Source organism: Pseudonaja textilis, chromosome 1 (assembly GCF_049901715.1).
Source record: "Pseudonaja textilis isolate UNSWEBS1 chromosome 1, rPseTex1.2, whole genome shotgun sequence".
NCBI classification, from domain to species: Eukaryota; Metazoa; Chordata; class Lepidosauria; order Squamata; family Elapidae; genus Pseudonaja; species Pseudonaja textilis.
Window position 1 is genome coordinate 177,208,895 of NC_141990.1, and position 16,579 is coordinate 177,225,473.

At 33.3% G+C, this 16,579-nt stretch overlaps 1 protein-coding gene and 1 long non-coding RNA gene across 3 annotated transcripts in view; one reads left to right on the plus strand and one right to left on the minus strand.

Moving 5' to 3' along the window:
- The window catches only part of GLS (glutaminase), a 75,091-nt gene that overhangs the window by 38,849 nt on the left and 19,663 nt on the right, over positions 1-16,579 (minus strand). For both annotated transcript variants that reach the window (XM_026696889.2, XM_026696890.2), the window contains exons 6-10: positions 16,380-16,543; positions 11,596-11,654; positions 2,469-2,501; positions 1,794-1,852; positions 841-907 (exon numbers count right to left, since the gene is read on the minus strand). In XM_026696889.2, the coding sequence (XP_026552674.1) occupies positions 841-907; positions 1,794-1,852; positions 2,469-2,501; positions 11,596-11,654; positions 16,380-16,543 (382 nt within the window). The remainder of the gene's footprint in view (positions 1-840; positions 908-1,793; positions 1,853-2,468; positions 2,502-11,595; positions 11,655-16,379; positions 16,544-16,579) is intronic.
- Positions 6,304-6,540, plus strand: LOC148127942 (uncharacterized). Its single transcript, XR_015740711.1, has 2 exons — positions 6,304-6,413; positions 6,453-6,540. It is a non-coding gene; the product is annotated as an uncharacterized LOC148127942 (long non-coding RNA).

The following is a 16,579-nucleotide window of genomic DNA, read 5'->3' on the forward strand; positions in this document are numbered from 1 at the left end:
TAATGAGAACGTAATGTCATTGTGTTAACTTTAAAGTAATATTACATTAGCTACTATTACTATGAGTAATGTTACAAGGATTTCAGTAATGATCTTTGTGAAGCTAATCAGAATATACATCTTTTGTTTCATGCATGCATATTAACAAGCATAACCCACAGATTTCTCTTTGTAGATATGACAAGTTACTTGCTTGCAATTGTGATTTTTTTAAAAAAAGGTCATCTATTTAATTGTTTACTTAGGTTTGCATCCGATTCAGGTTATGATTCCTGCACTTCTCCTCATAGTCACCAAAACCAGGATAGTTGGGTAGATTTGCCAGAGAATGCTGATACTTTGGATGCAAGCTCTCTTGGAGGAATATCCAAACCAAGAGTTATTTGCTGATGCAGAGAGAGACACAATTTATGCCCATATGAAAGGGAAAGCTTGCTCCCTCAGCACCGACATTTATAAAGAGGTTGCTAAAGATCATAATGCTGAATATAGAGAACATGCAACCAGATGCAAAAACAATGCAGATCCAGAAAGATTGGGAAATAAATTGGTTGAAAACAAACTGAAGGATTCAGTGCAAGCCATGTTAAGTAACATATATGCAAGATATACACATCAAATGTCTCTGTTCCACATGAGGCTTTGTACAGGTGCCATTAATTCATTTGTGTAAATCACAGAGACCAAAATGGAAAGATAACACCATCACTGCATTCTTATGATATCAATATTGTATTTACCTTTATTGTCATGATGAAGAAATAAAATGTTATTTGTAGTTTGTTCAATTGACATTACATACATTTAAGGAAGCGGAATATATATAACTAAAAAGCATACCTTTTTCTCTTTCAAATAATAGCCTATTGCAAAGTTTCTGTCTCCACTCTCTCTTTCAGACTGGAATCTAAGGGAGAAAAAGAAACAGAAATGGATATCAAACCACTAAATACTTATTAACAATACTATTAGTGAGATATTTGCTTTTTAAAATTGTTGTTAACTCTAGCAACAACTATGAAGTTTGGGAAGGCACATACTATTGTTGTGTGGAAATTACATTAAAAAGAACAGATTAATGTTGTTGCATATTAGAAGCCTCAATGCAAAGCATTAGCTATTCAGTATTAAACTAAACAATTTTTGTAAATTAAGTTTTGTGAATTAACTACTTGAGAATACAATAGAACTTATTTAGATGTTAAGTGAAACATAGGAATGCAATATAAGACAGAAAGTTAACCATCACCACTCCAATAGACAGAAACTACACAGCAAATTCATACTGCAGTGTTACAAGCTGAATTGTTACAGAAAAGCATGCCTTGTGGTGCTTCTTGAACAATCTTTTGAGGGAAAGAAAAAACTTACTACTTTCTCTCTACAGGGGGCCACAATTATTTGAAGGGGGCAACAGCGATGAGGCAAAATTGATGTTTTTAGCAAAACCAAACCTGTAGAAGAGAAATAATTTCTCTTTCTCCTCTATTTTCAACTCTTAATGGAGGAAAGGAACAAGATTTTTTTCTTCCCTTTTCCCTTGGTTTTTTGAAGAAACAGTGTCATAAGGTGCAGGACTTGTCAGCACTGAAGTCTCAAAATGGCCTCAGTCAGGCAGCTTCAGGGTTACTTGGAACCCTGACACTTCTACAGAAATCTAGCATAAAGGAAAAATTTATCCTATGCCCAAAGTCTTAGCTGAAGCAAAGATTTGACTAATAAAATAAAATATGTACAGCATTAATATTAACTATTGCTCGTCGTGTCAAAATTAATCTAGGAAACATACTTACGTGGCATTACTGAAACCAACATATTCGTTTCCAGCCATTTTATTCATGAACTGCATCACCTAAGGAAAGCAGGATTTTTTTTTCAAAATGTACCAAAAAGCACTTAGTAGTAAGTATTCAGTGCAAATAACTGATTTAGGTTTAGATATTAAGCAATGTTGTCATTCTGTAAGAACAAATATATTCCACAAGAAAGAATGAAGACATTTTCTGCTTTAATATAAATTACTATTTACTGTGATGTCTAAAATAAAATTCTTGTTAGTTTAAATTAGAAATTAATATTTTTATCTTAATTTAAGATAAAACACTACATACATTTTTAGTCTAGTTGAAATTCAATGACATTCTGCTTTTAGTTTAAAACTGGAGAGCAAATGTTTCTAAATTTCACAGAAGAGAAAAAACACTTGTAAAAATCAGTGAAGCTTTCCTCCAGGGTTGCTACATTATAGTTTATAAATATAAAGTATATTAAATATAATGTGTTTTAAATATAAAGCAGACAATTAAATTGTTCCTTACAATCAAATTGGAGTCCAATTCCAATTCAAGCAACTTTTGAGTTCAGTTAATAAAAAGGTGTGAAGTTAAAATATGGGGCACAGCAACGCTATTTGGTAACACTTAAAATTAGAGAAAATAACAATTGTAACAATTAAAAGATTTGCTTACATAGTCAAACTTTTCAGCATTATTTGCTCCTTGCTGAAAGGAAAGAAGACACATTTACAAAGTTTATTAATACAAGGGAACTGTAATTATAGATTAATTTGTTTCATTGTTACCTAAATGCTATTATGTATTATTAGACTAGAGTTTTATTTGTTAGTCTATATACCTATGGTAGAGTTAGATTACTGAATTGTTATACAAAGCATTACAATACTTTAACATTGCCTGTTAAAAACATTACCAATGTAAAACAATAGAGCTGAACTTAGTTTTATTTGGAATGTAATCAGTGACTCCATTAATTTTCCATGATTTTTTTAAATTTTATTGTTGAATTACAAGTTATTTGTAATTAATACTATTAATACTGTTTTGTGGAGGTAGCTTTTAAATGCTAGGTAGAACTAATAAGTCAACTGCATTAAAATAAAGATTGGTTATGATTAAATATGCTGATAGGAGCATCTGCATGTGCAGATTTAAATAAATAAACCTCCCATTAGTATCTTTATATTTTCAATTCAAAGAATTGTGTTAAGAAAACATAACAAATTGATTATTGCTATAGTAAATGTGTACAGTTTAAAATTGTGTGTACATAGGCATGCTTGTGTATTAATGAACCTTGACTGAAGCAAAGAGTCTGCATAAAATATATGCTGGGAGGGAGCAAGCCTTTAACAGAAAATGGGAAAGGCTTAAATGCCTAAACTGAGGTCAGAGTATCAAAATCTTTTATATTTGTATCTGGGTAATGAAAAGGATACTCCTTCAAGTAAAAATATACCCTAAAGAGCATGTGCAATTTTTTTTCTACATTTGGTATTTTAATTTCAGAAACATTTAGGTTTCCAGATCCAAAATTTCAAAAATAAGTTATATGAAATCATAGCTAAAAGGTTCTGTAGAGATGAGACTGAACAAGGTAGATATGGGGTTTTTAAAAATGAGATTACAATAACACAGCAAATCAACTTCGTTGATTATTGCAAGAATATTCTGGCAGTTTTTTCTGTATCCCTAACATTTAAGCTGCTAGACATTTAAAAAAGTATTTACTGGAATTATCATTTTTTTAAAGCAGACAAATTCAGATTTAAAGGCCTCAAGCTAAACAATCCATGAAACATTACTTTCACCATGTTAGTTTAAGGGGGGGAAAAACCTTGAAGCCTGTATGTACCAGCATTCTACTCAATGAAATGTATAAAGCCAGCCTCATTTCCCATTCTACAGTGGATTAGGACCTTGCAGACAATCCGTGAAGCCACAAGCACCAGCTCATCTAGTGATGTACAGTCATTCACGTATGCTCACCAGCTGAAAGAATACCATACTATTGTGTCAACATCAATCAAATTAAAATGCTGATACCCATAGAGTCAAAGGCTATTTAATATGCTAAAAGATTATGCAATGTGTTGAAAAGCATTAGAAAAACAAACTTTTTTTTTTTAAAAAAAGGGTAACTCCAAATCTGTTCAATGAAAAATAATTAAAAGAAGAAATTACCAACTTCATTGAACTGTTGCAGTTGTCAAAATATTCCATAGATCCTAATGCTGTAAAATATGTAACAACATTTAAACCACAAAAACCTTTTAAATGCACAGTGAATGTTGCTTGGGACAGTGGGAGGGGACGGCATTAGTTATGGGATGCTATACTGATCATTGTTGCATTGTTAAAACAGTTAAACTGAAACAAGTTTTGCATTTCTCCCCTATATCTGACAAAAGGAGAAAGATGCTTAATGCAAGACCTCATTCTCTCCCCACCCCTCAAAAAAACAAAACAAAAAACAAAAAAAACCCAACCCAAGAACAATAAAACCCAAAGCCTTCATTATTTTGAAACCATTAGCAGAATCAATAAACCAAGCAAGAGTCTGAGCATATAAGCAAAGCAAACTTATTTCAGCATTTATCATATTTAGAATTTTCTTGGCTTTAAACTCCAGAGTATTTTGACTTCCAAGAAAACAGTATATTTTCACAATTCCAATAATAGAAGTATGAATAAGCATATTTAAACATTAAAATACTGGATTTTTTCCAATAACACCTAAACTCCATGATCTTAACAATGTCATTTCATTTGATCATGACACATTTTTCTTTAAGGAAAACAAATAAAAGTAAAGTCAGCATTAAAACAAGATACCAAATATTGCAACAGTTATTTTCGCACATCCCCACCTTAACAATATGGAAAATACGTCTTCAGTTTGAAGATGGAATATGAGAAAGAATAAAAGCAACTTTTATTTTGGAAGGGCTATTTTTCCAATCTGTGGAGATTTACTTATAAAATTACAAGCAATTAATCTGTCTACAAATGTTCCATGCAATATTTAACTTCACAAACATAATATATACATATATACACTTATAGTGTGCATGCTTGCATGTATATTTATGTGTATATGCACACTATTGTGTATATACAAAATATAAGCCTCGGAACACAAAATATTTTAAGACTGTAACAATCCAATGACACATCACACATGCATATTTTATATAATTATACACATGTCAATATTAAATCAGTAGGGATATTTTATATATACCAAAATTCTACCAGCATGCAAACAGAACTTAAAAATAATAAAATAATTATATATATGTTTCAATTTTAAGATACTAGGTCAGTCGTATAGAGATATACCAAACATCAAATTATATTAAGATTTATGCTTAGTACTGCTGATTTAAGCAGGTCACATGATTTATTTGTGGATTTTCTAAATTGTCAACTTATTTCTGAAGAGTTACTTATTCAACAAACTAGTTTTATTATAGTAAAATAGTATATATCCTACCCTATCTGTATTTTAAAACACCACTCTAATAAAAAGGCATATTGGAGTTATATGGTAGTATTTCAGTATCAGAAGACAGTATATATACTGGAGCTTTCTGCAGAAATGACACCAACATTTTATCATATTCTGTATAAGGTGACCTATATTCACCTTATTTGGTTGGAACATTTAAAGCATAGAAATAATCCTCAAATCCAATTAAAATGTTTTTGTAGCTATGGACTAGAACATTTCATTAACACAGGACTACACTGTCTAATTTTTGTACTGTATTTCATTTTTAATACTGTACTTCTTTGTACGTGCATTTAACATGTAGGTGTCTGACTTTAAGTTGAATATCACTTCAGCTATGGATCTGTTTCCTGTTGTTTCTAAATTATTATTTATGATTTGCTATATTTGAACCATGAGTTGTTCAATGAAGCACTGCTTTAAAACCCCATGTCGTCTTATATAATTTATATCATTCTAGTTGATTCAATTCTATACAGATGTATTAATATCTATATAAGAAAACAAAGGGCTGTCCTGTAGAGTAAAGCAATAATCCCTTTATTGGTTGCAAGAAAGATGAAAAAGTAATATATTTTAAAGGGAGGCTATACATTAATTCGGTATATCAAATATTATTATTAACATAATTTTGAGACAAAAATTCTAAAAATGGCAAACCCACTTCCTTATTATCACAAGAAAGCTATATAGACAGGTATATGGAGTCACCATATTTTAAGACTTCACTGAAAGTGCTGAAATTTTCTTCTTTAATGGCATCATATATTCCGTGATTTTTATAGTGTACTTTGTCATATAATACTTGAATATCATTGCAGAACATGGCAATAAATTGTTTTTCTGTCACCATATTTCAGACACTTTGGTTTAATCATCAGTTCTTCCACAATCTCACTTAGAAAGTGTTATAATTAACAACAGTGATTTATCTCCAACTGCTGTTTTTAATTACAGTATTTATGTTTAAAGCTAGTGTTTATTTCACATTCATTTAAGCTGTATATATCTAGAAATAACACAGTGGATTCACCGAGAGCACAGAGCTGATTCCACGTATGAATTAAGAGGTGAACATCATAGAAAAATATTTTTGTTCCATAGTACTGTATGGTACCATGAAAACTTGAATTTTTTGAGAGACTAAGAGCAAAAGAAGTTGACCTGAGCACAGCCAAACTTCTATCAATAGAGCTTTGCCTCTTGATCAGAAGTTCTGGGATTTTATTTTATTTTTTAAAAAAAAAACAGATTATATGGCTTTCTAAGGTTTTGCCCATGTGGCAAAGGGGTTATTGAAATGGTTAAACTATAATACTTTACCTGTTTTATCCTGGTACATAATCAGAGTTGATAACCCCACATTTAAGCTATTTCCTGCTTAAATGGTTCATTCCCAAAAAATATTAAAAATTCTTCTTTTGGATAATTCTGTTGCCCTAAATGTAGCTAAATTCTACTATCTCATATGTAAAATGTATAGATGACCGACTGATAAGCTCAGTTGATTTTACATCTTGTTCTTTTTTATATGCAATCTGCTTTTTTAACTATTGAATTTTATTTTGTACTTTGACCACAAGAAGCATATTTTACAGGTTCCACAGACTGAAAAAAAAACTAAAAAGTCCTGTTCAAATTATATTCTGAGATGGGCATAACTATATGGCCATAACATATTTCCTAAGAAGCCAAAAATAAAAATATTAAATATTCTCAACTTTGTTTATCTAGTAACACAGATAAAGAAAAAAAAACAATGATATGCCAAATATACCAGTGTTGGTTGTCGCTTTTAAAGTCATTCATGACTTGGGACCACATTATCCACGGGACCATTTTTTCCCAGGTGTTTCTTTCCAGCAGAATGGGCATATTTTGGGTACCATTGGCCGGGAAATGATAATTAGCAGGACCAGAAGATGAGCCCTTCCTGCCACAGCACCTGCACTATGGAAAATCTCCCGGCAGAGATTACAATGGCCCCAACCCTGCTGGCTTATCTATAAGGCCCTAAAAGCCTAATTCTATGCCCAAGTCTGGGGGCCAGAGCATACAAAGGATCCCATCTTTTGGTTGTGTTAACAATGGTCAATTGTGATATTTCTCTTGGCTGCTATGCATTTTAATTTTGTATTTATGACAGGAATTCTTTTAAGAACGATCACCACCCAGAGCCACTTGTTTAGATGATGGGTGGCACAAATTGAATGAATGAATAAATTTATAAATCTATCAATCTCAATTAAAACAGAATTGCAAGGCCAAATCAAAGGAAGGATTCATCCCGAAATGTTATGTAATGTACTCTTAATGCTAGTTAAGATGGCATTCCTTGCAAATATTTGTTTTGTAATTTCACTGAGCAGAAATTCTTAAGAGTAATACTTTTTTCTGCCTCACAAGTATTCATCTTCTCTGGACCACCTCATATTGTTTTGTTAACAAATGTCACAAGGAATGTGAGGCTGCGTATACATTTAAACTTTGGGATTCAAATGCCAATTTAAAAGCTATGGTATGTTCTGTTGTTGAGCTCTTTTATTATCCAGAAAGCTTTATTGACTAAAACCATGTATTACCATAACTAACAAATAAATGATACAGAGCATGCACAACACTAAAAGAATAAGAACATCTTTCCAGATTAAAATCAAAGGCACATCTAAGTAATCTCTATAGTATTTACAAACAAACCTTCTAGTCATGTCACTATTGCACAGTCATCCGGATGTTTAGACTTATTATGGTATTTTTGCCCACCTATTAAGTCCTTCTCATGGATTCAGGATTAGGCAAATGTTTAATAATATTAAAGATATTATTGTAGGATGTTATTCCAACTAAAGCTGACTTTTGCAATTGTGATTTTGTCAATGCCAACATTATTATGATTGGTTGCACAGCCAGTCAGATGATTAGACTGGATTTGGCATATTATTATTTTATCCCACTTTTATCTAATCTTATATAGATGCATCCATAAATTAGACTAGATCTCACATTACAGAGCTGGTTAATTTTTTATTTGTTATTGGCTGCAAGGAAGGGGGCAGCACAATTTTCACTGATACTATAGCACATAGGAAAAGAGGGACTTTTATGTCTGTCTCAGTTACAATCCTAAACGAAACAATGCTATTGGCACCAATGGGACCTCCTCCACATGCTAACTGCAGTTGGTATTTTTGGTCAAATTGCATTGGGGAAAAAAGGTTTCTGCTTCAGCCTTAATGAGAAATTTAATACCACTATCCTGGTGATATCATTCCCCACTTATAATATTCACTGAAAGACTGCCAGCCAGCTAGTTGGCAAGCTGCCAGGAAGAAATCTTAAACTCCCTTTTGTAGAATAGTAGCAGGAAATATGTAAGGGAGAAGCTGTGTCTCTTCATGTAAGCCCCACTTTAACAGACAAGGAAAATATTATAGAACAGTGGGGGTAACTCATGGCTCTCCATTTCCTATTAGCCTTGGTCACCATGGAAGTTGATGAAAGCATAATCCAAAAGTGAGAAACAACAAGATTCCTCACCCATGCTCAATATAACTTATTTTTATTTTGACTTTAATGATGCTATGGAATACAAATAAAAGAGCCACAGATAGGTGAATATGATTTAGCTATTCACATAGTCTTTGTATAACTATTTGAATTGTAATCCAAAATAAGTGCAATTAAACAGGCCTTGCTTTGCTATTTTCAAATATCAGTTGACTGAAAAAGCTATCATGAAATAAAAATAAGTTGCACTAATTATGGTAAGAATTATCAAATATTTGTGCACACATAAGAATTTCATCTGTACTTGTGACATAGCTAACTCACAGATTTCTTGCAAATCTGTGAATGAAGGAGATATTCCAACTTTCTAATGATAAGAATGAAATAAAATATGAAAAGCAGAAGATATAAATAATAGCAGACATTCCTGCTAAAAAACATTAATACCTTTATCCTAAAATTACCCTAAAATTTATCCCACTGCTTGCAGGGAAAGAGAAGAGGGGAAGTCTTTGCTTTCTGGCATAGGTTCACTTCACCAAAATTCTGTTTGCATATATAACCATAATTTCAGTGTGAGGAAGGAAATGGTTCCATATGCAGATGGCAGTAAATGGATTCTATACATGACCATTCTTTTACAAATAATTAATTTCAATTGGTAGGGGAATTTTATTTTGTTCTGTCCTGATCTAGACCTTGTTTTGGAATAAGGCTTTAGGAAGGGAGGGTCACACAAAATGGACCGTAGGTTGTTACAATGAGAAAACAGGGTATTGCACAGAATTTATGGATGTATATGTGTGCACATATACATACAGAGTCTACTCTTTCTTTTGGGAAGGATTGTTATAAATTCAGAATTGCCTTTCTTCCAGGTAAATTACTGAATTTCTAGGATTTAACCTTCAATTAAAGATGCAAAATGCACATAAATGTTGATTTGTCCAGTAATGACAAATGCTTTCAGCTAATTAATTAAAAAGAGAATATTTACAAAAGTGTTTTCTATGAAAATGGACAACTAGGTTCTATAACTTTGTAAGGCTGTTAAAATGTCACACACTTTACAGCACTTCAAAATATATCTAATTTATGAGAGTAAGATTTAAATAAACTTAAGGGAAAGATTAGAAACTTTAATTTTAATATAATTTCTTGAATTTTCCAATTCATAAAACTACTTTATAAAATAGCTTCCCAGAAGATGGAACACATAAATGTCTTACAATCACTATAAACAAATAATGATGCAATATGGAGGTTTATGTCTGCTAGACATGCAGAGACTACATGCAAAGTTTCAATGCACTGACTTGTAACCCTGTTGCTGTGTTTTTATATTACGACTACATGCAGTACAAAGAAAAACTGCAATATACTCTAATGGCCTGAAACCTAAAGTGGATTTTTCCTGCCAATAAAGTATGTATTTGATTGGCAATTCATTAATTTTAATAAAATGAATTTCCAAACATGTGTGCACTTCATACGATATTGGGTTACTATATAAAAGGCTATTGTGAGAACAAGAAATGCACTGAACTGTCTGATGAACTACCTACCACTTATTTTAAAATCTTACTGCCAAGCTGAATTTTAAGTTATTTAAACCTCCAGGAAAAAAAAATAAGCATGAATAAATTTACCTGTCGAATTTAAGGCCATTTTCCTTCACCTACAGCTATTAAAGATAAATGTTTAAAGCAGGAATTTTTTACACAGAAGCAGAAAACCACGAGCCAAAAATAAAATAGCCTTTCATAATTAAAGCTATAAGGATATGATATAATCAAATATTTAAAATCTCCATTTTGATTTCTCTATTACAAAATTAAGGAGAAGGGACAATGTTCTTTAAAACTCTTTCTGAGATATCATATATATATATATACATACACACACACACACACACACACACACACATATATATATATATACACATACACACACACACACTTTTAAAGATTAACAATAACCTGCAATTCAAAGTATATATTCTTTAATTAATCTGTCTAAAAATACTACACTGTTAATTATTAAGCCAAATGTTTTAAAAATATTTTTTTCTAAGGAAAAGAATTATTACTTCTAAAAGTAACAATATTTAATATTAAAGAAGCGCCAAGGGATTTAACTTTATATCTCATGAGTGTATAAATTGAAATATAAAATGAATTATTTTATGAAAAAATAGTTCTTTCAATGGAAGCATAACTCTAACTCATTTATAAAATAAATTTACCAAAACACGAAACTCCATATTAAAATTTCTAAAAGATTCAATTTGTAACTTTATCAAGTGAGCAGTGTTCTTTATTTAAAAATTCCCAAGTTTGTCTAATATAATATTTTCACATCAAAATATTTCATTCCACAATCTAGTAAGATATATTTATATTCATTTTTTCAAAGAAAGAAACTTTTATCAAACCCAGTTTCAAAAGCAGCTTGGGATTTTCTTAAAGTGTTTCAAACTAAAAGGGAAGGAGGTGGGGAAAGAGAAAGAGAAACATACCAGCAACATTCCCCCTTAAACATTATCTTGCTCCGTATCCCAAAACTCCTTTTTGAATTTGGGGAGCAACAGGCAGCTGAAAAACAAGCACTGAAAACAATTTCAGAAGCACACAAGTGTTAATGACTACATGCTTCTATGGTCTGCAAGAAGCAATACAGGAAAAATTCCCGTGTCTATATGTAATCTAATTCTGCTTATAATTTCTTATAAACTATTTACAGTGCAACTGTCAGAAATATTCACTGTACATATTTTACCTTGATCAAAGAGGTGATCACAATTGCTCCAGCATTCACCATAGGATTATGAGGTTTGTCTGTAAAATAATAAAAAAGGATCTAATCACAGAAATGTATCTTCCAATAAATGAAATAAACAAAGCTTCTACACAAATTAGTCATACTATTCACAGCTATCTTTCTCATAGTAAGCTGATGCCATGTATTCCATCTAATTAAGATGATGAATCCTGATATTTTCTTTCTTTGCCTTTTAATACTAACCTGATTTTCAATATCACATGAACTTCTGCCTATTCTTTACATCATCCTTCAGTTTTATTCTATCATTTATATTACTATATATTCAATCCCAAAATGAAATAGCAACTATAATTGTTCATAATGATTAGTTGGACAATTTCAATCCAATTCAGGATTTGATAAATATTTCCAAATCATACATTTTTATCCTTTTAATTTTGTCATTTGGTTAAAATAAGAGAGATTGTTATTAAACTCAGGTCATGGTAAAGGTAACCTAAATCAGGGGTTCCCAACCCCTGGTCTGTGGACCGGCACTGGTCCACAGCATGCCAGAATCCAGACCACACAAACAAATGAAGCCCTATCTGCGGGATGCAGTAGTACATGAAACCACACCAACTCCATTCCACAGAAAAGCCTCTCTCTGCAGAACCAGTCCCTGGTGCCCCAAAGGTTTGGGGTCACTAACCTAAATCATCGCCACATACTATCCCATATTTTACTAAGTTTTTTTTTTTTACTCCCCAGATATACATTTTCTTACAGATACACTTCAATTTAATAATGCTTCACCTTTAAACAAATAAATATCTGCATTTTTTTTTCTCCATTACATTAGGCACTTCCATGTGATTATGAAAACACATATGGTCAGGCCTCTATAGCCTCATTTAAAAGATGAAACCAGAGAGTCTGGCAATTCTGACCATCAAATTTCTATTAGCGTGAGGACCCAGATTGTTGGGGGTTATATACTGACAGTGTAAACTGCTTAGAGAGGGCTGTAAAGCACTGTAAAGTGGTATAGAAGTCTAAGTGCTATTGCTATTCATCATCTGAAATCAACAATGAAAATTTGCGGTTTGAAAACTCAATAGATTTTCTGATTTATCTTTTACACAAAAGATAAATCAGTCCAAATAAGGTGGGAAGGCTGTTGAATAAGAAGCCATCTGTACTGTCTCTGGCTTTTGTAGAAGCTGTGCTCCCTCAGAAAGAGCAGATGATGGTCATCGCCAGGACTTTTGTGTAACGTTGGCTGGTGTGCCAACTACACAGTACAAGATACCCCTGCTAACTTTTGATTAGATTACTACAATATGCTCTTCATGAGTCTACTCTTGACGACCACCTGGAAATGGCAGCTCACCCAGAATGGGATGGGATGGGATGGGATGGGATGGGATGGGATGGAATAGGATAGGATAGGATAGGATAGGATAGAATAGAATAGAATAGAATAGAATAGAATAGAATAGAATAGAATAGAATAGAATAGAATAGAATAGAATTCTATATTGGCCAAGTGTGATTGGACACACAAGGAATTTTTGTTGGCGCATATGGTCTCAGTGTACATAAAAGAAAAGATACATTGAGTCAAGAATCACAAGGTATAACACTTAATAGTCATAGGGTACAATAGGGTACATAGGGTACAATAAGCAATCAAATCATACTAGGAAACAGTCAATATAAATCGTAAGGATACAAACTACAAAGTTACAGTTATAGTCACAAGTGGGAAGGGATAGGTGATAAGGAATGATGAGAAGATTAACAGTAATAGTAATGCAGACTTTGTAAATAGTTGGACAGTGTTGAGAGAATTATTTGTTTAGCAGAGTGATGGCGTTCAGAAAAAAATCTGTTCTTGTGTCTAGTTGTTCTGGTGAGCAGTGCTCTATAGTGTTGTTTTGAGGGTAGGAGTTGAAACAGTTTATGTTCAGGATGTGAGGAGTCTGTAGATATTTTCACAGTCCTCGTTTTTGACTCGTGCAGTATACAGGTCCTCGATTGAAGGCAGATTGGTAGTCATTGTTTTTTCTGCAGTCCTAATTACTCTCTGAATCCGTGTCTGTCTTGTTGGTTTGCAGAACCAAACCAGACAGTTATACAGGTACTGATGACTGACTCAATAATTCCTCTGTAGAATGCAGTGGCATGAACACTCACTTGTTAGTCATAGAACTGCCACATCAGAACTCTGCTGCAGGAACTGCACTGGTGACCAGTAGATTTCCAAATGTAATCCAAAGTGCTATCACTACTTATATACATTCAAGATCAAGGGAAGTACTAATACCACTCTATAAAGCCTTAGTAAGACCACAGCTAGAGTACTGCATCCAATTTTGGTCACCACATTATAAAAAAGATATTGAGACTCTAGAAAAAGTACAGAGAAGAGCAACCAGGATGATTAGGGGACCGGAGGCTAAAACATACAACAAACGGTTGCAGAAACTGGGCTTGGCTAGTCTAGTAAAGAGAAGGACCAAGGGAGACATGATAGCGGTCTTCCAATATTTGAGGGGCTGCCACAGGGAGAAAGGGGTTAAGCTATTTTCTAAAGTGCCTGTAGGCCAGACAAGGAATAATGGATGGAAAGTGAACAAGGAGAGATTTAACCTGGAAATAAGGAGAAACGTTCTAACAGTGAGAATAATCAACCAATGGAACAGCTTGCCCTCGGAAGTTGTGGGAGCGCCATCACTTGTGACTTTCAAGAAGAGATTGGACTGCCATTTGTCAGAAATGGTGTAGGGTCTCCTGCTTGGGCGGGGAGTTGGACTAGATGACCTACAAGGTCCCTTCCAACTCTGATTATCTGCATTGGTATATGTGGCTGAGGGTATCTTGGGAATTAATAGTTCTCCCAATTGTTTCTGCCTGTCTCTACCCAGTCAACTAGGGAATGTCTGCTGAGGAACAGTTAAGGTATAATGTGAAGGGGTTTTATTGTACCAATTAGTCACGATTCTGTATGCAAAAAACAGTTCCTATTGACCTAGAACACAATATCAAGTACAAAACTTACTGTTTTCTAGTTTTCCTATAAAAATGCTGGTAATCAGCAGTTAAGATGAGAGCACATACAAAATGGGTTCTAGGATGTTTGAAAAAAAATATCAAAGGGTTTAAAAATATCTAAAAGGTTTTCGATTGCGGGGAAATTGTATTTCAGCTGCTTTCAAGATTGTGCTCTTGATCGGTATTTTGAAAACTAAGGTGACATTTTGATATAGAAATACCAGTATATTTTATTTAACATTGGTCAATAAAAGCGTATGCATGCTAGTCCAAATGAAATTATGAGCTAGCATATGGCAGTAATTTTTAGACATAACATTTGAGGCATATGTCTTTTGGAACAGACTGCAAACCTTTGCACACATGGAATCTTGCCAAGGGTGTCACTGTATCCTAGCTTTCAAAAGCTTAGTTAGTTATATGAAGCTAATGGTTTGGAACTTGGAGAACTTCTTTATATTCAACAGCTAATGATACCCTTAAAATAGGTATGGGGTAAAGGAAAAAAAATAGAACTAGCAAATATCTGCCAAGAATATATACAGTGTTACAAAAAAAAAAAGAAGAAGTGTCAGATTCTTTTTACAATAATGGATATCTTTGGAAGCTAATTCATGAATATTTACTATGTTCAATTAAATCTATACATCCCATATTTCAAGCTACAGGAAAACTCTCTCACACAAAAAAGAAAAAGTCATCAGGAAAGGAAGAAAACACATTCCCCATCCATCTTTTGAAATACTGTGTTGTCAAAACTGTAACCAATTAATCTGAATGAGAACTGAAATGGACCATTTAGGCCACCGAGTCCAAACCCTTGGTGGGTTCTGGAATTTATGTTAAACATTTCTGATAGAAATACATTTAGCTTCTAGCTGAACACATCCAGCAAAGGAGAACTGACTACTTCTCTGGATTTTAGATTCCACTAGTACCTGCTCAGTAACTGTTCTTACTATTCAATATTTTTTCTAGCATTCAGTCAGAATCTGCCCTCCTATAACCTGTAGCCATGTTCAGGTTACAATGTGTCTTTGACCTTCTTTTGCGCAGCATCCTTCCAGCTATTTTAAAATGTTGTCACTTCCTCAAGCCTTCTCTGCTAATTGTTAAGCATTCCCCATTGCTTCAATTTTTTTTATAGGACTTTTTTTTTAGTCCCACAATTATCCTTTATGGTTCTTCCTGAACCTGTTTCAATTTGTTAAATTCTTCTTAAGGTGTAAAGATACCAGAGATATTTGGATAAGATACCAGACTAGAAACCAAGAGACTGTGAAGTTTAGTCCCACTTTTGGCAAAACCAATCAGGTGATCTTGGGCCGATCAATCTCTTTCAGCCCTAGTTAGCAGGCAACGGCAAACCACTTCTGAAATTTCACCAAGAAAACTGCAGAGACTTGTCCTGGTAATGACCAGAAGTTAACATTGACTTGTAAGGCACAAAATAATAGTTTAATGTGTGATGTCCAGACAGTGGTGGGATTCAAATTTTTTTACTACTGGTTCTGTGGGCGTGGCTTGGTGGGCGTGGCAGGGAAGGATACTGTAAAATCTCCAGTCAGAGGTGGTATTTGCCAGTTCTCGGAACTACTCAAAATTTCCGCTACAGGTTCTCCAGAACTGGTCACAATCTGCTGAATACCACCTCTGTGTCCAAACCTACTAACCTTCTCTGTCACACAAATCTATTTCAGTAGATAACATATTACAAAATGATAATTGCATACATAACTTACCATCTTCATTGAGGAACAGTTTGTTGAATCTTAATCCACTAGGTTCTTTACCAACATATCTGTGTACATAATCAGTGCCAAGATCATTAACAGCAATAGCATACTTCAAAGGCTTTACACAGGACTGAAGACAAAATGGGACTTTGGTATCTCCAATAGAATGCCTGTAAAATAAATACTATTTTATTTATTGCATTCAT